General features: G+C 24.6%; 1 protein-coding gene across 1 annotated transcript; it reads left to right on the top strand.

Annotated features, from left to right (window-relative positions):
• The first annotated feature begins 1,627 nt into the window (after positions 1-1,627).
• On the top strand, positions 1,628-26,477 carry LOC135926743 (uncharacterized). Its single transcript, XM_065462674.1, has 16 exons — positions 1,628-1,795; positions 2,368-2,511; positions 3,252-3,324; positions 4,053-4,161; positions 10,240-10,417; positions 10,945-11,020; positions 13,133-13,310; positions 13,477-13,581; positions 17,860-17,968; positions 19,516-19,659; positions 20,740-20,812; positions 21,834-21,942; positions 22,958-23,135; positions 23,292-23,367; positions 26,103-26,274; positions 26,400-26,477. Exons 1-16 carry the CDS (start codon positions 1,747-1,749, stop codon positions 26,475-26,477), a joined length of 1,851 nt encoding a protein of 616 aa, XP_065318746.1. The 5' UTR covers positions 1,628-1,746.
• The last annotated feature ends 1,208 nt before the right edge of the window (positions 26,478-27,685 follow it).

The raw sequence follows: 27,685 nt of genomic DNA on the forward strand, positions 1-27,685 counted from the left end.
TTCCTCAAGCATTTATTCATATTAGGAAGATCTTCTATACAAAATTATAGAGATCGAACAATATATAAAAAAAATATAAGTAAGCATTGAAAACAAAAATAGATCAGTAACGCCATCAATGTTTATTTTACAATTTTGTGGTTATTTTTCGATTCTAAACTTACTCATAGTTTAATATCAAACCAGGAAATTTTTTAAAAGATGAACACAGGTAAGAAATAAGATATAAAAATACATCTTCACTCCAAATTTAAGGTTTTAATGCTCAAGGATTAAAAAGTTATTTGCATTAACATTGTTACCCTGTTAATCGCTTCCCGGTCTCCTATAAAAAAAAAATTAGTTTTGAGTCCCCTAAGATTTTAAAGGCGAGTGACGTCACTGAATTTATGTAATATATGTTTTTTAAAATCATAATTCACTTTTAAGTATGAAAATGATCAAAAAACAAAAACTACAATATTTTGTTGGGGGGATGGGAAAGGGCAAAAATTTCGCGAGGAAAACACCACAAATAGCCTTCTTCCTCATAATTATGGCTCTGCTGAAGATGCAACACAAGGATTTCCTATCCAAAAAGTGACCCTGATTCTATTTTGATTTTATTCAAAATAAAGTTTATAACATTAAAATCGACAAGAAAATTTTTTTCAGAAATTAAATTTTTTTTAAAATTGTGAGTTAATTTTTATAATTTACCAATATTAAATTCATGTTTAATGTTAATTCACTAACGAAGTTATTTAATCAATTTTTTTTTATCTGAGTAAGAAGAAAACTAGGCAAGATTTTTTAGATATTAATGAATTAATGTCCATTAGCTAAGGATGGAGAGTAATTATGCTTGAAAAATCTATTTAATTATATAATTGTAATTCCCTTTTTTATTGTAACGGTAATTAATTCCACTTATTAATTACTTATTTCAAAAATTTCCTTTCTTAAATTTAATTTATTTTTTATGAAAAACAATTTATAATAGCAATCATTTATTTATTCATATTTTTTTAAAATTTAAAATAGTCATAAGGTGGTTAGTTTTATAATAAGGGATTCTAAATCTTTAATATTTACCTTGGACTCTGGCGATAACTCCGCTAATTGCTATTCTAATACAATCTCACATTCAATGGATGATAAATTTCAATAGCCAATATTCAGTCCAAAATTTTTTTGAAACAAAAAAAAAATTGTGCAATCGACCATCAAATCCTGAAGCGCCCAAAATCAAACTACTAGTAATTTTCTAATTGACTATTTGTTCCTAATTGAATTCTTTTAATATAAAAAAACATCCTTATTAACACATTTATAATACCATTTAAAAAAATATAAACCACTTAATCATAAAAAAGAGTCATCAGGTGACTGTAAATTTTATTATTAAAAAGTATAGTATATCCAAAATTAATTTTGTCGTCATTTACTATAGCAAAGTTTTGCTTGCAAATTAATCGAAGTATTGAAAATGATAGTAGAGCTTATTTGTTTCAGATTTTCAGTATCTATTTTAGCATCCCGAAACAACAACATCCCTCAACGCACTCCAATTTTTTTTTAAACAAACAAAAATTTAATGACATTTGACCTAAATTTAACTTTAAAAAAAAATATGTAATTTTTTAAATTTATAAACGAGGTAATAATGTTAATTTACCTATACGAATTTCTTTCCTTGAATGAAACTTAATACTTATATTTTAAAATAAATTTACTAATTTTTTAAAAAAATATATAAAATTTTAAATGGCGAAAAGATTATTAGAAATTCTGATCTTATTCATATTTGTGACAGGTTAATATAGTATTTTAATAAAAAAAAGTAACAGATTTTAAGGAATGACATTGTAAACTCGTACTTAACCATTTTTTTTAAAGTAACTATGTTTTCTCATAAAGTATAATATAGATAAGAAAGAAATCTTGGGCCTAAAATTTAAACTTTTTCTTTCTTTCTCTTATTCGATTACTAAAAGCGTATTATTGGCCAAATTTAAAATAAATGAATATATAATATAATAAATATTTACTAAAAATTAAAGACTTATTATTTTATTATATGGAATTGATCAATATATTGCTATTTTTGATAAATTTTGGTAACTATCATTTGTTAAAAATACATATGGATGAGTTCCGTATTATAAAAAAAATATAGACAAGTTTCACAAAAATAATTTTTAATAAATTTTTTGAATTATTTTTTTGTAAAATATAATTTTTTTTATATAGATAATTAGTTCATGAATTATTTTGGACAGAAATACTTTCTAATTGGTGATACTAAAATAATATTTTTTCTTTCATATCTTCCTTATTCTCATAACCCCTCCCCTCCCTTCACCTTCTTAAATCAAATGATTACAGGAAGAAGCTCTCAAAATAGTAATTACTGGGGAACATACATAGGAGAATTAACCGGCCTAGACCACGATGTATATGGTTCCCTCTATATAGGTGATAAGAATTCGCTAATCATCAAGGATTTTAATTTTAATGGAAAAGCTGCAGGTCATATTTTAAATGTTTTTTTTGTATCCATTTATTAAGGCTTATTTAGTAAGACAGTCAGGTAGTGAGCTTTTTTGTGAGAGATCAAATTAGATATTGGATTTGGGTTTCAAAGATTTATCTAAATATGAAATCAAATGAATTATCATCTGGTTAAAATTTGTTTTATCAATAAGTAGCGTGCCATAAAAAAAGTCACCGAAAAAGTATAGTTACAAACTATATGATTCTTTTAAGACCAGTTATTGTGTGGTCTAGATCCTAAACACCTTTCATATATGAATATATGAAGTCTATATGTCTGATATTTTATCAAGGCTATACTATAAAATCATTATATTTATAGGACATCTTGTAAAGTAAATTCTATAGGTAAGAAGCCTATTAAAATTTGAGTAAATATTTCGAAATTTAACAAATAGTAAAAAAAACTTTACTTAAAATTAATGCGAAAATAAGGTCAAGGCCACATGATATATAAAAAAATTTAAGATTTTAATATATTTTTAGAAAAAGCTTTAAAAAAATGCCAGAGAGAAATTTTCTGTTTTTAATGATATCAGGTGGTTACGATCAGAATAGGTAAGATTTAAATTTGAGTTTTAGAAGATTGAATGGTGTTTATTTCTATAAATTTGAACACTTGGTCCAAAGCTAACTATAGCTCTTAAATTTTTTAGAGCAATCAAATTTTAATGTAACAAAAAGAAAATGTTTTATATATTTTGAATAATTTTTAGCATTCTTTAATGTTGGAATCACCAGCGGAGACCCTAGCAACCAAGGATATCGAATAGCAGATGAAACAGGAAAGTAATAACTTTATGTAGCTATTTTTTCTAAATTAATATTTTGGGCATTTTATAATAATTTAACTCAATATTAAAATTATTTTTTTCAAATAAATATATCTCGTCTAATAAACAATTTTCCCATACTATGAGCTATTCACATCTTGCATAATTCATTGTATTATTTTTATCCGTTAGTACAGCATAAAAATCTATTTCTAATTTTGAGCACGAAGAACTCTTTTAATATATATTAAATCATTTTCATTAATAAAATAAATAGTTATTAGTAAATTTCTTTTTCTTATTTGTAAATAAATAACTTTCTCATACTAGGTCGCTCATATTAGAATTTTAGTTTAATCCGAGAAATTTTAGCAGTTTATTAACACAGAACTTCTTCAAATTAAGGTAAAAAGAGTTTCTGGCACTAAATAATAAATTGCATATTTGTTTCAAATACATAAAGTTTTGGCTATCAAAAAAAAAAAAATTAAAATTATAAAAATAGATTACTCTCTAATTAATAATGAGTGGGGGGGGGGGGTGCTAATCGCATGTTTCAGACTAAGACAAAGTTTATAAAAACCTTATTTTGCCTCCATCAAAACGTATGCTAGTCATTTGGAATAACAATACAATTAATTTTCTTCTGTATTTAACGGAAGAAGGAAATTAATCTTTAAGATTTAAAGATAAAAAAATTTCTTCATAGAATTAAAATAATCTATAATTCTTTTTTAAATCAAGATTTACCGCTTTACGAAAATACGTAGATAAAGACATTGTGCTAAATCTTCCTAAAATTCTATCTGTTCAAGACTTGAAGTGGATTGCTGTATGGTCCGAGATCGAATTAGTTTATAATTCATATTACATAAAATAACTTTTCCACCTCAATCTAATAATATTAGTTTATTATTATTACTATTATTAGAGCACTCTATTATCGAGAGATAAATATATATAGTGGCGGAGGGGGGGGGGTATTATTTGCTGGGTTATTTCTAAAAATGTTCTAGTGGAAACATTTAAATTATTTTCTTTGTGAAGGAATCAGTTAATAAATTTAGCCTAAATTATTTTATCAATTTTCATATAATATTACATAAGTCATAAAAAGAAGCACTTCATTTAAGATCAAAGTTTAAAATATTGGATAATTAATGAAATATTGTAATTATAAGATATGGAATTAATAGAAGTATGCAGAAGATTTCTTTTATTAGCTTCCCAGGACTCTATCTAATAATCTCTCTATTTGATTTTAAAATAAGAGAATTATCTATTTATAAATAGTAAAATCATGCATTTTTAATGTGTATAAAATTAGCACCTATTTATCTACTTAGGAAAGTTTTTACCAAAGGATATATTGAGTTAAATCATTGAAACAGGGTTTTGAACCGTTAAGTATAGAGGTTCGGTTTGTTTCGGTTTTTAGTTAATTTTATAAAGGTTTTACTCCATTTTGGTTTTTTTTGAAAAAATTCATATCGGTTCGGTTTATAATTTATAACGGTCCTTTTCGGTTTGTTCCAGTTTTTATAAATTTTAAAAAAATTAATCATAAACCATATATATTAATCTTAGAGAAAAATCTTTTTAATTTATATTTCTTATTTAATTTAACCATTATAATCTAATAGATATTTTTATTAAACTTAGTAAATATAAATTAGACAAATTAATTTTTTTTATTTCATAAATAAATAAGATAAAAACAAACATGCTCAAATACAATGAAGAATAAAATAACGCATAATTATAAAGAAATTTATCATATTTATGTTTAAAAAGAGAATTAGAACGGATAAATAAAATATTTTCTAATATTTTAGGATTTAATTTAGTTCTCTGCACAGATAGTATAAACTTAAGGCTAGAAAATGCTCTTTCTACGGATACCTGCTTAGCTGCAACTGCTAGCACAGTTATAAAGTTTGGCATACTTTCTTTATATTTTCCCAAAAATTCAAATGATCGGTATCTTTTTCTATTCTCTCTATATTATCAAATGATCGAATTATAAATTATATTTCTATACATTTATTATTATTTTCTATGCCCTGAGAATTATTCTTATTAAGGCTTTCATGAGACTATAATAAATCTTCAAAATCATCATATAAATTATCTTTCGAATGTGAACACGTAGGCATAGTATTTAGAATTTCAATATTACGATTATTTAAATTTTTTATTAAGTTACAAGTTTTAGAAAGATGTTATTTGGCTTCTTCAAATGTTAAAAATACACTATATTTTGAGTCAAGATATATCGCTAGCAAAAAACGTCATTTTTCAAATTTATTTCTCATGCTTTTATCGCAGAAACTAAAAGTTTGGCAAATGGAGTGTCTACATTGCTCGTTTGCATGATACATTTAATCCACGCGGCATAAAAATCGCCCATTGTAAATTGTTCACTTTTTATATATTTTGTCAAAATATAAGCTGGGATATAAAGCTTTTATTATATCGCTAATTATTTTCCATTCATTCTCTGATGAACATTTTTCGCAATCATTGCTTTGAAGCGATATTTTTTGGCAAAGTTTTTTTAACTCTAGTAATCTCTCCAACATTAAATAGATTGAATCCATCTTGTGCTACAATCTATTTTTTCAAATTTAATTTGGACAGAATAGCCATTGTTGTTTGATTTCTTGATTTATAATGACAATTTCATTTGAATTTTTAATGCAATCATTAATTGTTAATTGAAATGTATGTGAGAGACATCTAATGCCCATTAATATGGATTTGGTAAGTACAAGATTAATATTTTCAATGTTAAAAGGTTATTTATTTCATCATCAATTATATCATTGTTATTATTTAAATTATCATTATCTATATCATCATTATTTAAATAATCGTTAAGGCTATCATCTTCTTCATCGTGATGTATTAATAGTTTAATTAATTTAATCATATTTGCACATTATCGGTGGTTATCGCATAAATTTGCTCAATTCTTATTTCATATTCTTTTAGAACATATAGAATATTTTTTTATGATATTCTGATGTGTGCCGTTCTTTTACCACTTTCATGCATAGAGTTTTTAATTTTATTCTTCCTTTATTTATAAATTGAATGTTGATCCTATATATGGACCAACCATATCTAGTTGCTATATCTAATTTTAACGAAATAAGTTTTTGGTATATTTCCTTTTTTATATTTTGCGAAAAATCAAACGCCATTTCTTAAATATTATCGTGTATATTTTCCAAATTGATAGTAAGATTTCTACCCAATCCTATAATTATTGGGTCTAAAATTAAAATTTAGGTTAATAATTTAAAATTAATTATCTTTAAACCGTTTTGAACCGGTTTAAAATATCTATAACAGTTCGGTTCGGTCACGGTTCAGAAAATTATAACGGTTTGGCGGTTGGGTTTGGTTCGAAACCCTGCATTGAAATCAGTGCTAAAGATTCTTAATGTCATATTTAGGTAGTATTCCAAGATAGTTCCAGAGCTAGAAATTTTCTACAGGGGGTGATAATTATTTTAATATCGAAATAATTTTTTTTGGAACATTAAAAATTTATTAAAACTAATCAATATGCGATTTATTATAACCAAAAAAATATTTAAGAGCGAATATAACATTACAGTAAAATATCGAATTAAACATTGTATGATAATGTTGGAAGCGCAAAGAGTCTCACCAAAATAAAATTCAATTAATCAAAATTTATAACTTTATTATATATATATATATCCTTTATCATATAAAATCGAAATATAATAATACATAATGTTAATGTAATTGATAACAATGAAATTCATAATTTGAGTATGATAAAATAATAAAATAATAAAATAATAAGTAAAAAGTAAACTTAAATAAAATATAAAATAATATTGTTTGATTTGAGAGGTTAAATCATTTAAGAATTTTAATTAAAAATATATGTTTCGTATATTATAACATTCCCCTCTCTCAAGCTAAAGGAAAGTCTTTGAAAGTCGCTTTTAGTAATTCGAGTTGTTGTATCGTTTTATTTTTCAAATTGTTATTATCTTTGATTTTTAAATTGTTATCACACATCGTTATTGTAATCCTTGGTATTGTTAGCTTGTCAATATCAGAATTGTTACTATGATCCGTTTTCATCATTATTTTTTAATAGTTACCATTTTATTAATAATATGTATATCCAATAATTATATATTGCATTTAAAATTTGTTTTTCTAAATATTTTTTTATATTGATTTATATTTATTATATAATCTTTAAATTAACTTGATAAGTGTTTTTCTCTTATCGGTCTGTTTGTTTTTTTTCCATTCAGGGAAGATGCATATAACATATCAGAATCTCTTCCTGGATGAAAAAAATCATGTTAAAGGTATATTGTTTGTAGTATTTGTTGAAGTCGCATTATTGTTTTCCACTTCCACTGATCTTTTTTTTATTTAATCTATCGTCTTCTTATTGTTTTAAATCTCGTGTTAATTCTACATTATAATTCACTTTCTTTCGTTATTGTGATCCCTGGTAAATTTAACGTTGACTTGTTGTTTCCTTTGATTTTCTTATCCTTATTAGCTTTTCATTATCAGAGTTGTCATAATAATCATAATTCTTTGTATTATTATCTTTGTAATTAATACTTATATTCATAAAATAGAATAAAAATCCCGTTAATAATAAAATTTGATAAGAATTGAATTCGAATGGAATAAATAATATTAAATAATGGGAGGATAAATCAAATACATATTATTTTTATTTTGAATTTATGAAATGATCCAATAAACTAATGTGAAATAGTGTGCACATCTCCTACTTTTAAATTTAAACGAGTTTTGAATTTTGCACTTTTATTCTTTAGTTTAAATAGTATCTAATTATCCTTATTCACCTTTGTATCATAAGCGTTCATAAAATTAAGCAACTTTTTAAATGTTCGCGTTATATTCCTAAAAAGCAATTTTTTAAATAATGGCAAAATTATTATTATATTATCAAACGTTTTAACTTTTAATTTTAATTATATATATTTTGCATTTTATTACTTTTATTTCTAGTTATATTCTCTTTTCGATGTGATTTAGATTTTTTAATCTCTGAAATTATTTATAAATGAATCTTCTACCTTAATTTTATTGTTTTTTTTTATTAAAGATTTGGTTATTTTGTTTGCTATTAAATTGTTTTTGATATCATTAATTTTATTAATCACCAAAATTTCACTGTATAATATTATCATTTATAATTTCATTAATATTATAAGTTTATTATTTTCTTTTAGTTTATCATTTTTATTTCATTAATTTTATTTTTTTTATATGCTAATACATTATTGAATATTCTTCTCGAACGTATTTTGACAAAATTTTCTTCAATATCATTATTATGAATATTCTTGACTCTTATTGTAATAATATTCTTCAAAATATCGTTCATATAACGAAAATCTATTCTTTCTATTGCGTCAATTTTTTAATAATTTGTTCTAAATGGGGATTAAATATTAGTATAATTAGTAAAGCTAGCCCATTCAATCTATTTTATGATGTCGTACTTTTAAGACTTTTATTCTCTGTAATGAATAAAAGATTTTCATTTGGGCTTGTAATAATTAGTATTGTTGCCAAAATACGCAGTTATTTTAATATATTTGGAAAAACTCCAAAATATATTTAAAGTATGCAATTTCCGTTCTTGGAGGACTATCTATAAATTAATCTTTCATGCCATGCCAAGATTTAAATTCTGAAATTAATAGGCTTTCAGGTACATTTATTTCCTCTGGACAAAATTAAGAGAAATATTTAATTTTTCAAAATTAAAATTTAATTTACCCTTACAAGTATTTATAGGTAATAATATAATTTGATATAACCATTTGATGAGTTACAAAGTTCATTTGATTTAAGTCAAAAATGTAACCAAAAGTAGAATAACAACGGTTATTTTATAGTAATCCTCAAATGAGTCCACGTTAATTATGAAACCAGTTTGTCTAGGTGCAAGTCTAGGCTTGCAAATCTCAAAATCATATAATTTCGCATTCGCCTAAACAATCACATAAATCAAATGTATGATATTATCTCCTAGATTTCTAAGTAGTAATATATAATATTCACGATTCCCATATTTTCAACCAAATCCATAATTTTTGAAAAATATTGCATAAAATTGGGGTTTAATTAAATAATTTATTAATACATTCCAATGCAAAAGAAATTGGCTGTCATATTGAATCTAACAATGTATCTGCTTCAAATTGGAAATTCTTTTTACGGTTTCTTCTTGTAGCATAAAAAGTTTCTGAAATTATTTTATTCTGCAAATTCTATCCACAGTAGAAATGTTGCCTAACCGTAGTTATTAGTAGAGATAAATTAAATATATTTTTTTTTGGTTGGTAAAATTATCTTGTATCTATCAATGTTTAAGAAAACAAATTTTAAATTTTCATGGGATAAAATATCAATAAGAGAGGAAATGTTAAAATAATAATTAATTTTAGCTTTTCAAAAATTAAAAATAAAATATAACCTTTTGAAATAGAATACTTTGCAATTCACAATTCATGAAACCTCTTATATTTTTTTTATACTATGCCCCCTCCCTCCATACTGGCTACGCACTCGGACAGTTCATTTCTACAAAATGACTAATTTTAGTACTTATAAATTGACATAATTTTCCTATATTTTAATCATATCTTCTAAAATTGTCAAACAATTTATCCATCTTAAATTGAATATTCCCATCAGAGGATATGCAATAATGCTTTTTAAAATTAGCAATGATCGTTTTTCTATATAATTCTTAGATCCTACACAATAGCATTTCTTTCCTAAGGGTAAAGTGACCTTCTTGACTTATAATTAATAAAATAAATCACTATTTAACCAACTAAATATTTTTTGGAACTAAAAAAAAATCATTACCAATCTAAAGAAAAGCTATGGCCAAATTATATTCAAAGATAATGCTTTAAAATCATTGAAAATTCCTGCTATTAAATCCTTAGGACCTCTCCAGGGACACTCGCATGATATAAGTGCCAAAGAAGTCATACTTTTGACTGAACGTACACTCAACATAAAGCATTTAATTTACGATGGCACTGCTCCAGGTTATTTATAAAAAAGATGTGACAAAAGCAAGGTCTAAATGTTTTAATCAAATTATCACTAAAAAATTTACACTTAGGTTTTTTGCACTGTATTAATTAAAGTTATAACACTAAATTTTAGGGATTCAAACAGAACTCGAATTAAATCTTTAAAAACCGTAATTATTTACAGAACCAACCCGAGTGGTTAAGTAATTTTTCATCCGAATCTGAACTGAACCCCTAGAAAGGTCAATGAATGGGGTTGAGTTCTTAATCTCATTGAAATAATTTGAATCTCGAAAATATTTTTATCGGATATGGCTCATTATAATTTTATAGGAGAGAGATAAGTGATAAAGTTAAAAAAAACTGTTTCTTTTTTACATTATTCTAATAAGTTGGGAAGCGAAAAAGTTCAAACCAGGTTTTAATGGTTCAAACCATGAACCGTTATTTATATCTGATTCAATCCTGAACCGGCCGGATATTTATTACGGTTTGGGTTCCCGCTAAATTTCTTTTCTTTATTACATTAATTTTGTAAGAGTTGTATTACTATGCTGGAAATACCACAAAAATAACTCACGAGGGAGCGACACAAGTTCATGATCATAGAGGGAGGTAAATATTTTATTGATTTAAGTAATTTTGTTAAACGGCTCAATCTTAAAAAAAAGGCTAACCCAATATTATAGCCAAAAAATTATTACACAAGCCTGGAGATTTAATGGCAGAAAGATTTAGACATCTATTAACGATATGTCGATGTTTGCATAATTTTATTTTGGCTAAAATCTTAAATTAAAATCGACGAAATCTAGCCGATAACAATATTAGATTTATGAATGATAAATATGATATTGAATTAAGTTGAACTTTAACTGTAGCTTTTATAAGTATTATTTTTCAGAAATAAACTGTCTTTTTATAAAAAATAAGCTTTTAAAAAAATAATTACCTTTTTTCAAAAATATATTTTAAACACATTTTTTTTATAGTTTTTTTGAAATTGTTAAATTTTAAAAATTTTTTAATTCATTTTAAGCTTTGTCGGTTATTTTATAATTTCATAATTGAGTACTTTGCAAAAGTGTCTAATTAGAAACTATAATCTTTTTTATCTATCTTGTAAACCTGTTTAGTGGCACTATGCTAAAAAAAACTATTTTTATTAATTTGACTTTTAAGAAAGGTATTTTTTGCCGATAAAAAATAAAATTATAATCTTAATGAGGTGATTAATTGCTGACCATTTAAATTTTAATACTAAAATATTGATATCTTTTTAAGATTAAAAGTTTGGGGGGGGGGGGCGGTGTAAATTTGATTTGATGAAATATGTTCAATATCTTTATATCATGTATTTAGTATATTTTACTTCAACTTATTAAGTGGATAGTTTAAAGAAAAACAATAATGGTACAATAAAAAAATTTCCAAAAAGAAAAGAATAGATGCATTGAATATGGTTTGCATCAAATATGTAATTCCTGATCAGTACTTCTAAATTATCAATTTTTCAGTCAATAAATATAAACCAGTTATAAACAAAATAAAAATTACGGCCCGCCTTAAGCCTGAATCTTAAATATCGGATTTTAAATTGCGATTTGAAAGTCAAAAGGTTTCTTTTTCCAGATTTAAAATAATTTTGAATCTTATTAACTAGGATCTTTATGGAGTTATTTGTTCTTGGTTTATTCCTTATAGATTTAAAAGTAAAATAGTTAAAATCTCATAATATTTTGATAAGGATATAATATATTGTCAAAGTAATGGGCAAATATTTTTTTCTAAGATAAAATTATAAAGGCAAATATTAAAATAAAATTTAAAAAAAAGGATAAGTAATTTAATAAGATGTCTAGAAACTAGGAAGGAGAAGGTAAAAAGAAAGTATAGGGAGACATGAAAGATTATTTAATGGAAGAGATTAAACTTAGATAGTTGGGGCGAATAATTGCGGTAGCGAGTCTTTGTCCTAAGAAAAGAAATTCCTTAGGTTGGTGAAATCCCAAATCTCAATTTTGAAAAAAAAGAATGTGTAATCAATGATATCTTATAAATTTGTTAGATTAAATTAATAAAGAATTTGATTATGGGCAAATATTTTTCACTAAAATGAGAATTAAAATTTACAAAAAATAAATTATGTAAAGGTAGAAATTTAAGAATAAAGACGATAAAGTTAATAAAAATGGGAGTAATAATTTTCAGCGAGTCAGTTTAAAAATTTAGCTAGAATCGTCCTAGTTCTAACCCTAATATCTGTTTTTGAAAGCAGCTAAGATAACGAACCCTTTCATTAAACCAATTTAAAAGCAAAATTTTGCGATATATACCCTAACCAACATCAGACTCTCGCATATCTAACATGCCTTTTTCCCACCAGCCTATAAAATCTTTTCCCAATTTTTCACAAATGTTTAAAAATTTATTAATCTATATGTTATTTATTTTTATCTTCTCTCTGCTTATTTATTCTGTACATTTCTCATTTATGAATAACATTCGAAATTGCATTTTTAAATAGTTATTTTTAATTTTGAAAAAACTTAACATTATAATTTCAACTCTTAAAAATTACTAGGTTATTTGTGAGTGATAATATTCATAAGGAGCTTCTACCGTTTTCCTAACTAAATCAATAGAATATCTAAAACATAAAATAGGCAGATAGATAAAACAATTTTATCGTTATAATATTTATAAAATTTTATATTTTAAATTAAGTTACGGAACTTTACTAAAGGCAAATGGCGAAGATTTTCTTATAACTTTGCCAGACAATTTAACATGGATGGATTTTAGATGGTTCAGTCTATATTGTATAGCTTTCACAGTTGATTTAGGTTCAGTTAGAATTCCAACTTCTGAGGATTTGTATTTACCACCTTACAACGCATATAAGGTAACATACTCTAGGATAAAAAGAAAAAAGAATGAAAGAAAGAATAGGAAGATAATATGTAGATATAAAAAAGAAAGTGTTTTTCAATATTGATATAAGGGAAAAGAATAAAACATAATAATTGCTTTTCTTATACAAATTAATATTCATATATTTATTTTTATAGCTCAGGCAAGTATTGTTGAATGAACCCAAAGAAGGATTGGATGTATTTAACACCAAAATTAAAAAATTTGAATTTAATATAAATCGAATACGTTCCGATGATGCTGCAAAAATGAAAATTTAATTTTATTTCGTTTTTTTATGGTAAATGCTATTTTCTTAATTTTTTTAGGTCGATTATTTTTATTGAATTTTCTCTTTTTTTATTTATTGATTTCTTTTTATAATATAATTTTCCTTTCTTTCTTTATTTTCTACCAAAATCATCTCTTCTTCCTTCCTTTTTTCATATTTTGTTTTAATTCCTTTTTGAATATTTTTATTTTAATCAATTATTAATAGCTTGAAATTTATATTATATTTTATCTATAAATTATCATATTTAAGAATAATGCCGAATAACAAAATAAATGAAATATTTTTCCGTTAAAATATAAAAATGATTTTCAAGATTCATTTATTAACTTTGAACTATCAGATTCTCACAATGACATATTGAGTGATGGAATGTAAAAGAAAGTGTTAAATTTCAAATGGTGAGTGACCTACCTAAAGGGCCAGATATCCTCTTTCTCTTAATCTTTATAGATGAGTATTCCCAAATTTTTTTTAATAAAGAGAATGATTAACATAAAATGCCAATGTTTTCGGAATTTTTAATGATATATTATATATAACATAAATGTCATATTGGGATTCGAAATCTCTCAATTTTATATGATTTACTATGACCAACTTTTAAATTTGGAAAGTATAGTTTGATCGGAAATGTATTCCGATATATTTAGAGTAACTACCCTATAGACAATATTTACAATTAAATTTTGTGTATTATGTTGTGATATTCAACTGAGTTAAGGAATAAGGAATAAAAAAGACTCATTATTCAGATTAGATAAAGTTTAAGATTATTTAAGTTTGTTGTTTAAACACTAGTAAATGAGTGTTTGTTATGAAAAAAGAAAGATATATATATATGTAATTTTTTTATAAAATTAGAGTTTTTCTTTTTTGGGAAAACGTATTTCTTAATTTTATTTACTATTAATTTTTCTTATATTCATTTTATTTTTCTCTTAAATTTTTTAATTTTTCTATTATAATTTTTTACATTTATTTGATAATTAGTATTTATAGTTAACGATTATGAATAAAACTTTAAAATCTTAAAATATTTTCTCTACTACAACATATTATTCAATTTATATGAAAAATCTATATAAAAACTAAGATAAATTAAATGTCATTCAAATTTTAACATCTAGATTATCTGATAGTGTTGTTACTCTTTATGTAATGAAATACATTCCGATCATATCAGATTTTTGAAATACATTATAACTGATCATATCAGATTTTTGAAATTAAAATTGGTCCTCAGTAACTCCGAAATCCCCATGGATTCCATATCTCAAACGACATATATATAACCGGTCATATAAGATATCTTTTTTAGAAAATGTATAACTAGTTACCTTTGAATCGATAAAGTTTTCCCTTTCACTCTACTTGAAAAATTAAACTAAAAATGAACTCGGAAAATTTAATAAAAAAAATTCTTAAAAATATTACTTAGAAACACTGACAACCATGAGTGAGAAACCCCCAAAATTTCTAATTTATTTTTTTTATAGATTAAAATCATATGCTTACTTAATAGACAATAAGTAACAAAAGGTCCTTAAAACGCTTTTAGAACATATTTTATAATATCCAAGATCTGGAACCAATTCTAACAAAAGTGTAAATAATTTCCGTGATCCGTGATATATAGCGCATATGCCCTCTGGCGTTGAATAAACAACAGAGCTATGCTAGGTATTCCTCATTTCCATCTAATTGGAACATAAGTTAATTGGGGTGAAAGTTTAAAAAAAAATATGAGGAGCCCTCTACACTTTTGTGGGCAAGCTGCACGTACTTGTACGCGCAACATTTCGAAAAATGTTACAGACGTCCTTAGGCTTTAAGAAAAAGAGCGGGGCAAAAAAAGAGTCTATGCCCAAGAACTGCAGTATAAGTTAATTACTTTAAAGGTGAGTTGTGGCTGATTTGATATTTAATTTTTTATAATTAAAGCTGTGAATTCATACTATAAAAAAAAAATTAAAGAGCATATCAATTCCATTTCGGTTTGTCCTGAAGTCCTGAAAGATTTGGGAAATAGTTGAGATTAACATTATAAAATCAAGCCCAGATATTTTTTATTTAAAAAATTTTTCTTTAATTCTGAAGAGCTTCTTTATGGAATTTTTGCAGTTGTTTAACTTGATAAATTGTTTCATATTTAAGTTTAGTTCCATAACATCTTTTATGGTTTTATAATACCATAAAGATTTATATTTTGTGTATTCTTTTCTATTATAAGTGTAGAGCCATGTAATGGAATCGTGAACTAGATTATGGTCCGAGTTCCTTATGATGTGAGCTAGGAATTGAATACGACGTTTCTTTAATGTAATATGAATTGGAGTGTGTTTTGATATTCTCCATAAATTATTTTTAGATATAACTTTTGGGTAAAAGATGGCATTTATAGTAGTTATTTATGAATGATTGTAATTTTCTGTTTTATTAATTAAATAATAATATATGAATGTTAAAAATTCTTAGTCTGGTGTATACAGATATCTTTTTCGTTTTCCAAATTTTCATATATTTATAAAACGCTCCTCTCGCTTTTTGTATTCTAATTTTCAATTCTTCTTTACAGCATCCTTTTGTCAAGCATAACTCCTAAATATTTTATTTTATCTACAATCTTAATCACATTTCCTCTAATTGTAAAATTTAAATTTTGAGTTGCATTTAGGGATGGAAAAAAGTTTTATTAAAGTTTATTTTTAGACATAATCTAAAACTTAATGTTTCTTTAATAAGTATAGCATATTTTTTGTTTCTTCAACTATTGTAGATACTAAGGCGATACCATCAGCATAAGATATTATTCGATTTAGAATTAATTTTAAAGTAATTATTAAAACAATATTTTTAATTTTCAAAAATATATTTTACAAGTTTTCTAGACAGTTCTATAAAAAAAATTTTAAAATTCTATATAAAAAAATTATAAAATTTATTAAAAAAAATATATTCTATCAGGTTATTTAGACAGAAATCTATATAAAAATATTATAAAGTTCTTTAAAAAAAGAAATTTTTAATTTAAAAAGAAAAAAAATATATTCTATCAGGTTTTCTAGATAGAAATACTATAAAAAAATATAAAATTCTATAAAAAAAAAATATCATATTGTTTAAAAAGTCATGGATTTATTTTGATTCTAGAAGATTTATTTAAGTGCTCTAAATAATTTTAATTTTATTATAAAAAATGGTGTTGGATTTTGATCTAACGGATAGTAATGCAGAAAATTAAATAATCTAAGAAGTGGGCAAATCAATTCTAAATTTATTAAATTCATTTACAATTTATTTGCCAAGGATTTTAAGTATTTCGATCTTATAAATAATGGAATGACAAGATATTTTATAAAATGAACAACCCTCTCCTATCAAATTATTATTTGAAATATTAAAAAATATCTGATTATATGACCCCAAGGAACGAAAGCACTAAACATTTGTATAATCAAAAAGCAAATAATCATTAAACTTATATTATACAAGCTTACATTCGAGTAATTGTATGGCTTTATATAACTATAAAATTAGTATTCTTTTAAATGATTTTTTTTAATTCTATGTATTTTCGTTTTATTCAATTTTAAAAATATTATATCCTAAGTAGCATTGCCAGGATGTATCCAAAAGGAGATAACGAAAAGTTATATGAGAGAATTGCCGATAAACGCCCACTCCCCATTTTCCCGGAGTTTGGCCAGATCACGCTTCTGAAAACTCTTATTTAAATATTATTTTGGTTTTCCATCTTCATTTTTTGTGTTTACTTTTAAGATAACTTACATTTTTATTGGCTGAATAATTGGATTCACTAAATCAAAATTCTGTGACAATTTTTCCTTCTTTATTTATGAGTGGTTTAATTTAAAAAAATACAATGTGATATATATTAAAAAAAAGTATTTTATATTTTTAATTAAAAATTTTTTAATAGAAGTACTTACCAACCTAATCCCGATTGAAATTTCGACAATCCTTTAAGAACTATTTTTAATAATTATATCTTAGCTTATTTTTATAATATTTAAATACTTTTAGATTTCCAGTTTCTATATGAGCATCGTTTGATAATATCACTCAAGTTTCTCTACTTCTTCAGTTTCATTTTTTTTTACAAAACAAACAAAAAATTATTATGACATTTGATCTAAATTAATATTTTTTTAAATTTAAAAAAAATGCAGTATTTAATATACGAGGTAATAATATTAACTTAAACGAATACGCATATGAAACTAAGTATTCATTTCTTAAAAATAAGTTTATTAAATTTTTTTTCAAAAAATTTTTTTTAATGATGGCTAAAAAACTAATAGAAATTCTGACCTTCTTATTCGTATTTGTAGCAGGTTAATATAATATAAAAAAAAGGGGGTTAAGTATTTTAAGGAATTACACTGATAATCTAAGTTGATTATCTTTTATAAGTGCGTTTAGGTTTCCTCAAAATATAAATTACAAATATGATAGGATAGGAAAGAAATATAGGGCCTGAAATTTGGAATAAAAATCCAAAATTTCTTTTCTAACGATATTTATTAAAAAATAAAATTGCCTCAAATTTGAAATAAATGTAATATTCAGTCTTAGCTTCAGAGGGGGTGGGGGATCTGGAATTTAGAATTCTTAAAAAATTTTTAAGTAAATAAAGATTTACCCCTTTCTACAACCCCTACCTCCCAAATAATTAAATTATAAGTAGCTTTGTAATTTTTGAAAATAATAACTATTAAAATAGTATGAATAAAAAAATTCAGACATTAATATTTAAAAAATGACATATTTTTAAAAAATATGCCTGAAACAAACGGGCATAAGCCCTCAATAACATATGTGGGGAATCTTCATATTTCCCAATAAATTTCCGATATGTTTTAGGTTAAGATTTAATGAAGAACATTTCAATATATTTATTCCACTACCTAATAATCGTTTAGCCAATTTGAATAAATTACATGGAGCTCTAGATTAACTACAAAGATGATATTTCTTAGTAGTTTTTTCAGTCATGTAACCTGAGATAATTACATTTTTGGGAACTTTGTTCCCTTTTTTCAACTTTATTTTTCCTTCTTCATCTTTCATCCCTAGTATTAGTTGATTCCATTTATCGGAAATCTGATTGAAATATTTAATTGTCTAAACAAATTTCTTATAAAATATAAAACACAGTTTAATCTTTATATTACAGTGAATTATGAGAAAACCTTCTTGAGAATCAAATTACACTCAAAATATCCCCATATCTTTTAGGTCATTTTCCTATTATTTTAATTGGAATCCTATCATATATTTCAAGCTTTTCCACCTATTTTCCTCATCATTTCTCTCTACAATGAGTAACTGTGCAATTTAATTTTCGAAGAATATACTAAGTCTTGCATCCACAAATTTTTGGGTTAGCAGCAAATTATATAGTTTTGAGGAAACCCCCTTAAAAAGTAAAAAAAAAATAAGGAATTACGGAAAAATATAAAATTTCAAACATTAAAACAAACCAAAAGAATATTTCCTAGTTCAAAATCTGTTTAGCCAAATAAATTAAACCAGGACACGGTCTAAGTTGATTTAAAATTAAAGCTCTTCATATCTAAATATTTTTTTTATTTAAAAAATAATAATGTTCGAAAAAAATTACGATGATTGATTTTTATTGAGGCAGAGTTAAATATATGAATGAATTCCATATTACAATATATAAAATTATACAAGTATCATACAAAGAATTGAAAACTCATAAATGAATACTGTTTTTCTTATAAAAATAATGAATTATCTTAAGCAAGAAACCCTACTTTCTTTCTATATGGTGAAATATTGATTTTCTTTCATATCTGCTTTATTACCCCCCCCCCCCCACCCTTCATCCTCAATTCAATAATTTAAAATATTACAGGTAGTAACTCTCAAAATAGTAATTATTGGGGAACATACATAGGAGAATTAACTGGCCTAGACCACGATATACATGGTTCCATTTATATAGCTGACAAGAATACGCTCATTATCAAGGATTTTAATCATGACGGAAAAGCTGCAGGTTATATTTTAAATGTTCTTTAAGATAAATTTATCGATTTATAAGACTTATCTAGTAAAAGTGGCAGTCAGGTGAATTAGTTTTTGGGAGAGATCAAATTAGACAATAGTTTGAATTTGAGAGATTTATTAAAATAAAAAATTAAAGAGAATTTTCCACATGATTTGAATTTATTTTATAGATAATTAGCAGAGTTGCACATACCACTTTTTTAGTAGGTACATTATCGATAATAATAAGTGTTGGCTAATACAACCGATATAAGTTCCGATACCATAAAATTATTTTATAATTTTTTTTTGAAAAAAGGTAAAGATATAATTTATCAATTTATCAATTTGTTCATTTTTTATTTCATTTATCATTTATAATTAATTTATGAAATTTATAAAAATAAATTAACAGTAAAAAAAAATGGAAAAATAAATTAACACCACCTTCTTTCATTCCTATTGGTTTACCAATTTGCATCTTTTTCAAAAGTTTTATGAAGGTTTATCATTTTCCAGTATATCGGTCATGTGTATCGAAAAGTACCGATCAATATTGACACTGTATCGGCCTGGTGCATTTCTGACAATTAGGAGGGTGCAGTAAAAAATATAAAAAAATTGGTTTCCAAATCTTGTGTCAATAAGATCTGAACAGTGAGTAACATATATTGATTCTATATTAATGGTAATTCAAGGTTATATGTAAAATTACGATCTTTATAAGTATCCCATAATAGTGAACACGTGTTAAAATGATATATATTTTGTTTAATTCCATAGTTAATCAAAGCCCCATTTTATTAAATATATCAAAAAGAGCAAATAGGAAAAAATTTTACTTAAATAACATGAAAATGAGCTCAAGTTCACAAGAAATATGAAAAATTTAAGATATTATTCACTTATTGATATTGATATCGGGTGGTGATGAGCATAAATATAATTAAAATTAAGTATTTTAAAAAGAAAGTGGCCTTGTTTATATTAATTTGTCTAGACATTTGATTCAAGGTTAATTTTATAGCTTTTGTGCATCCAAATTTTAATGCATTAAAAATCTATTATCATATATTTTAATTATTTTTAGCTTTCTTCAATGTTGGGATCATCAGCGGATACCCTAATAACCACGGATATCGGTTGGCAGATGAAAGAGAAAGGTATGGTAATTTTTTCATACCACTGATTTGTCTAAATTTCTATTGGTCATTAACTCAATATTCAAATTTTCATTTTAAATATAATCGTCCAGGCCCGTACACAACGAGGAGAGGAGGGGGTTATAAATCTCCCCAAAAAGCGAGAAAATTCAGATGCTGAATTTTTTTAAAAATACTCCTGTTTTTATGATTTTTATTATATTTTATATCAATCATTCCTACCTCTTATCGCACATATATTCCAATTTACATTTATTGATCACATTCACTGCAGAAATAAATGCACTACTTATGTAATCAGTAATCTAGAATTAATAAAGATATAAAATTTTCCCTGGCAGTATATATCTGCCATTTTAAATTTCCTATCAAATAATTTGAAACTTTTTACCACCATATTTCAATAAATGACATCAATTTGATTGAAAATAAGATTAGCTGAAAAAATTATATTTAGGAAATTAGGGCAAATGTAGATGACGAATTTCACAAATTCGATGTCGTGGAGCTTTATGAATTTAATTTTTCTCACAGCTAGGCAAGCCCATCATTCCAATATTAAGGGACAATCGAAAAATACTATTAAATAAATCTCTCTATCTCCATCTTGGATACTTTTATAGCTTTATTGTTAATTTTGGAAAAATAAAGATAAAATTATAAAATGGGTTGCTATCCAATTAATGGTGAATAATGCTACCTATTCGTATATTTTAAACAGACAAAGTTTGTAAAGAACTTATTTTGTCTTAATTAAGAAGTATGCATGTCATATAGAATAAAAGAAATTTACTATTCATACTAATTAAGTAATTTTTTCCTTTGAAAAGTTTTATTTATCCTTTAATTAAGAAAACAGATTTCTAACATAATAGAATCATAATAATTATAAAAAGGCCTTCTTAAAATAAACAGGTGGAACTATACACTTTAAAGGAATATTAAAAATCTTTTAGACAATCTTTATTATTTATCAGGGTCAACCTTAAAATTATTGCTATAATTTAAAAAAAATATAAAGATTTACCACTCTACGACAATACATAAACGAAGATATTGTGCTAAATCTTCCTACGTTTCTATCTCTTCAAGACTTGAAGTGGTTTGCTATATGGTCTGAAATCGAATTAGTTTATAATTAATTCATATTTTATAAAATAACTTTTCCACCCTAATCTAATAATATTTGTTCATATATTTTTGAATAATCTATCTTTTTTGAGATATAAACAAATTAGGTAGTTTTTATTTATAACAAATTCCTTGGTAGAAACATTTCAGAATTATCCTCTGCGATTCAGCAGTAAATAAATATGATTTAGTTATTCGGACAATCTTCATATATAATATTAATAATATAAAAAGAGGCACTTCAATGATCAGTTTGAAATATATTTAGTAAAATATTAAAATTAAACTATATGAAATTAGTATCAATATACAGAAGATTTCTTTTATAAAATCCTAAGGACCTCTCTACAATTTTTATTAATTTACATAAAGTTTAATTGGTAATGCTATCAAATTACAAAGACTGTGGTATTTTATACCTACATTTTTATATCTATAAATATTTTTGAGTTAATGTTAAATATTTAAAACGGTTACAATATTTGTGGTATATCATACCCACAAAAATGAAAGTTAAATTTTTGTTATGTAAAAAATGATTAACTTCAATTTTTATAAATGGTTAAATCATGTAGTTATTACTAGAACTTTATAAAATTACCGTGTATTTATCTATCCAAAATTTTTTCGCAAAGCTGTCCCTTAAAATCAGCGCCAAATATCTTAGTGTATATTCTAGGTACTATCCATTAACCAGTTTCTTTCTATAAAAGATGACTAATTTGTTTACTTATAAGTTGACATAATTTATATATTATTTAATCAGGTGAATATTTATGAATTTAAAATAAGCAAACCATTTATCATTCTTACATTGAATGCTTCTATCAGAATATGCAAAGACAAAAATACGTAAAATAGCGATCCACGTTTTTTTTATATGATCGTTAGGTCCAAGACATTGTCATTTCATTCCTAAAATTAAAGTGATCTATTTTGTAACTTATAGTTAATAAAATTTATCAACTATTCAGCTAACTAAATTTTAGAACTAATGATAATTTTTCTAAAAAGAAAAGCTTCGGCCAAATTATATTTAAAGATGATGTCTTAAAATCACTGAAAATCCCTGCAATCAAATCTTTAGGACCTATCAAGGGAATCGCACATGATATAAGTGTTAAAGAAGTCACACTTATGACCGAACGCACACTCTATTTGAAGGATTTCATTTACGATGGCAAGGCCCCAGGTTATTTTTTTTAAAGAATCTATAACCGAAATAAGATTCTAAAATATTGCATAAAATATGCGCTAAAAAAATTTACTCTTCGATTTTGCCACTGTATTAATAAGATAGAAAGATAGGTGCTAAATTTCTTTTTTTAATGATTAATAATTTTTTAAGATTTGTTTTACTACGCTGGAAATACGACGAAAATAACTAATGAGGGAAATACACAGGTCCCTGATCATAGAGGGAGGTAAATAATTTATTCAATTTAGCATAATAAATAATGGAAAATCACCTATAGCTTTTATTATATATCCTTTTTAGAAACAAGAATATTATTTCCCAAAATGTGTCCTTTTAAATTAATATTAAAACTCACCAATTCGCTAAGTAACGATCAAGTTTAATTAAAACACTAAGCCCATTTTTAATATATATTAACGGAATCATTCCGATCTGTATCTCATGCCTTATAGCCGGGATATACCTAGATCACCTTCAGAAAAAAAACCCATTCTTTCCTAGATTCGATCCACAAAATTTCCTCAAACACAATAATTTTATTTGTATTATATTGGTAACCATATGTATAAGAGTCTCCAAAAACAATATTTTTTTCAGAAGCGTACAAAATTATTGACCTTTTTCAAAAATATAGTGTTTTTTAGTCACATTGTCTTAAAGTTATTTTTGAGGTATTTTTTTTTTAAAATTGCTAATATTTGAACTTTTTAATTGATTTTAAAACTTTGCATATTAGAATAAGTTCTCACATTTGATTTTATGAAAATATTTTATTTAGAAATATTATTGTTTTTTGGAACATTATTTTAACCAGAGTTTGAAAAAATCTACAAAAATATTTTTAGCAAAAGGAAGATTTATTTTAAATAAATTTGTTTGTAAAAAATCTTTTATAAATAAATGTAATTTTCATGCATAAATTACGATGAAATCACAAATTTTTTAAAATTCTAATTTTAACTGATTAATCTTAATTATTTATTAAACTTTGTTATAATTATATTATATATTTGCTCAATAAAATTAATTCCCCTTTTTGCTTGTCTTTCTATATTTTTATATAAGGCTAAGCATATCTTAATTTTAACTTAAAATGAATAAAAATTTCTAAAATTTAGAAACCCGAAAAACCCTAAATAATTTTTTAATTACCTTAACCGAACCGGCGAAAACATTTATAATAGATTATTATTTATCTTCAAGTGCTTGGGTTGACGATTGTTTGATAAAGCAATACTATCACTAAAGCAGAATAGGTCAGACGTCGATTCCATAGGAATGACGTCTTTGGGAAGCTTCTCGCTTTTCATTACATTTTTTATGGGACTACTAAATTAAATGTGCCTATCAGTAGCTTCAGTAGAGAGTTGGGGGCGGGAATAGTACGCAGGGGCTCAAGCCCCCTAAAAAATTTGAAATTTTTCTTTATATCCAAAAAAGTTAATTTTGATAATATTAGTTTAAAAAGGTCATTTTGAAAATAATTTTTAAATTTGAACCCTCTAAGATTGTAAAGACTAGTGACGCCCCCGGTGTCTATGTCTATGTCTATGGTATCATTCATTCGTAAGATTTTTTCACGTATTTTTTTTACAGACGAAGGAAATTTTGAGGTGAATTTATAGATTGAAGTAGAAAATGAGGTGTTTATCAATTTAGCAAATTTTCCCCTAAATTATATAAAAATATTATATAACATAAAATTACACAATCATGTCCAAGGGGCGGGGGGGGGGGTGGGTAGGTTTCAACTCCAAATCATCTCCCTTAACCCTCTAAATTACCGACCAAAAATATTCTGTCAATGAAGGGTCTAAAGTCATAAGTTGATTTTATTTTGATCTGGTAATTATTGTGATTTTAGTTTTGATATTTATAAGTTATTTTGCTTTCTTAATTAACCAATTTGGTTTTGGCAGCATAGAGTAGGACTTTTAACTTAATTAGAGTTAACAATATTATAAGGAAGCCAATAAAAACAATTAAGAATTTAAAAAATAATTAATCCACTTATAAATGCCAATTAAATTGAAAGTGAGACCTACAAAATGCATACAATTATTTCTATTAAAATTTATGATTATGAACTAGAGATTAACAAATTATTTTTAATAACTTACTGAAACCTAAATCGTAGCTTTTAAAAAAATATTATCTATTCATGGAATGAAGGAGAATAAAAATTACATTATAAAATTTAAAATTTGACTCCAATATATACGACACAGGTTTTAATAGAACGATTCTAACAAAATGTTTTTGAAAAGGGTCTCTTAGGTTGGGAGAAAGGAAAAGGACACATGTTTTTTTTTAAAAAATGGTTAAGTTTCTGAAAGAGTATGTTATGTGATCAAAAAGCATGGTATTGAGATTGTAAGTTCCAGTTTTACATATGAGGAATAATCTTTAGGACTTCAAATTTCTGGCTGATTTAATTTATTCTCTAGGATTCATTCTATATCATTTTCTCTGTCTGCATAAGTTAACTTTTTTATAAATCAAATTTAATTTGAAGCAGAAATAGAAATCATTTTTGATATTTTAATTGACAGATTTTATATTATTAAAACAGTTTATTTATAATTTTAAGAAAAATGAATATTAAACTTAATTTAAAAGCACTTGAAAATATTTTTTAAAAGTTTTATTTATAAAAAAATACTTTGCAATAAAATTTGTACTCTAATATACTAACTATTTCATACCTTTAATTTTTTTTGAATTTCTAAGGGATTGTGTTGCCAATAACAGACAAAATAAAAAATTTAACCTTAAATAAGATAAGATTGAGTATATGTAATAATTGTCACTTTAGCTGAGATTATTTTTGATTAATGATTTTTATAAGAAGCTCTTCCGTTTAACTAAAAAATCAATAGAATATCTAAATTATAAAACATACGCAGATAGAACAATTTAATCTTTATGATATTTAAATCATTGTATTATATTTTAAATAAGTTACGAAGGTTTACGAAAAGCTAACAGAGAAGATTTTCTTATAACATTACCGGAAAATTTAACGTGGATGGATTTTAGATGGTTTAGCCTTTATTGCTTATCTTTCGTTGTTGATTTGGGTTCAGTTAAAATTCCAAAGGAGTTGTATTTACCGCCTTACAACGCTTATAAAGTAATGTTTTAGCATAAATGAATAATAAGATCATAAGTAGGATATAAATGAAAAGGGAAAGAGAAAAGAAGGTGGAAAATGAAATAACAGTTTCTAAAAAATAATATTATATTTGTTTTTTATAGCTTAGGCAAGGATCTCTAAATGCCCACCAAGAAGAATTGGATTTATTCAACACTAAAATTGAAAATTTTGACTTTTGAAATTGAACACGTTTCGATAATGTTACCATGAATATTTCGTTTTCTTTTTTTACATTTCATTTCATTTCATTTCCTTTTTTCTTTCATTTCGTTTTTTTATAAAAGGTATTTAGTTTTTTTAAGGTTTTTAATTTTTAACACTTTACATTTGTAAATTTTATTTATATATTTTCTATAAAATTATTTATCATTCTTTCTTTACTTTTTTATTTCTATTTTTTATTTATTCCCTATATGTATTTATATATCTTCTTTCTCTTCTTCTTATATTTTTTAAATTTTTGTTTTCGAATGCCATTTCAATCAATTATTAATAGCTTGAAATTTATATTGTATTTCTTACATTATAAAAATAACAACCATATATAAAAGAATATTGAAAAACTTAACAAAATCTATAAGGTCATAAAAAATGGTGATTTTCACGTTAAGTAAATTGCCAAGTATGACACATTTCATAATGACAAATTGAGTAATGGAATACGGAAAATGTAAGAATTTTTTTTTTATTGTGACCACTTAATTCTGGTAGCACTTTCTCTTATAATTTTTATATAGGTCTAATAATCCCTAATTTTTTTATAAAAGAATTTCTAACTTAATATGCCAGTGTTTCCAGTTTTTTTAACTGATGTATTAATGATATATTGATCTGTATCAATTTTTTTTTGTAATCTGCTTTTAACAAATTTCTTTTAATATTCTTTTTATAAATTTTATACTATTAATCTTAATTAAATAAAAATAAGTATATTATTAATAAAAATCTAATTTAATATTTTGATTTGTAGCTGAGTTTTCAAATCATTAATCCAGTCAATTAACAAATTTAGCACATTAAATTTAAAATGCATCTCCCAAAACAAAATTCTAAGAATCTATGCTAGTGATCTGCATCGGGCCTAATTTTTCAAGCCCGGCCCGAAATTTTTTTTAAAATGGTTTTGCCGGCCTGGCCCGAACCCCAAATTTTTCTAAATAAGTTTTGCCGGCCCGAATTTATTTAAATATAGAAATTAATTTTTATAATTACTCAAAATAAAACACATATGTTATATGGCGTTTAGTTTCAATAAATAAAATCAAAAATTTTTATTTTACATAAAAAATTCAATATAAAATTCGGTCCGAATCGGGTACGGGCTGGACCTAACTTTTCAGATCTCTAATCTAGCGGTATACTTTATACTTTTCAACAACTTAATAAA

This window comes from Gordionus sp. m RMFG-2023, chromosome 3 (genome assembly GCF_954871325.1).
Source record: "Gordionus sp. m RMFG-2023 chromosome 3, tfGorSpeb1-WG-v2, whole genome shotgun sequence".
Taxonomy (NCBI): Eukaryota; Metazoa; Nematomorpha; class Gordioida; order Chordodea; family Parachordodidae; genus Gordionus; species Gordionus sp. m RMFG-2023.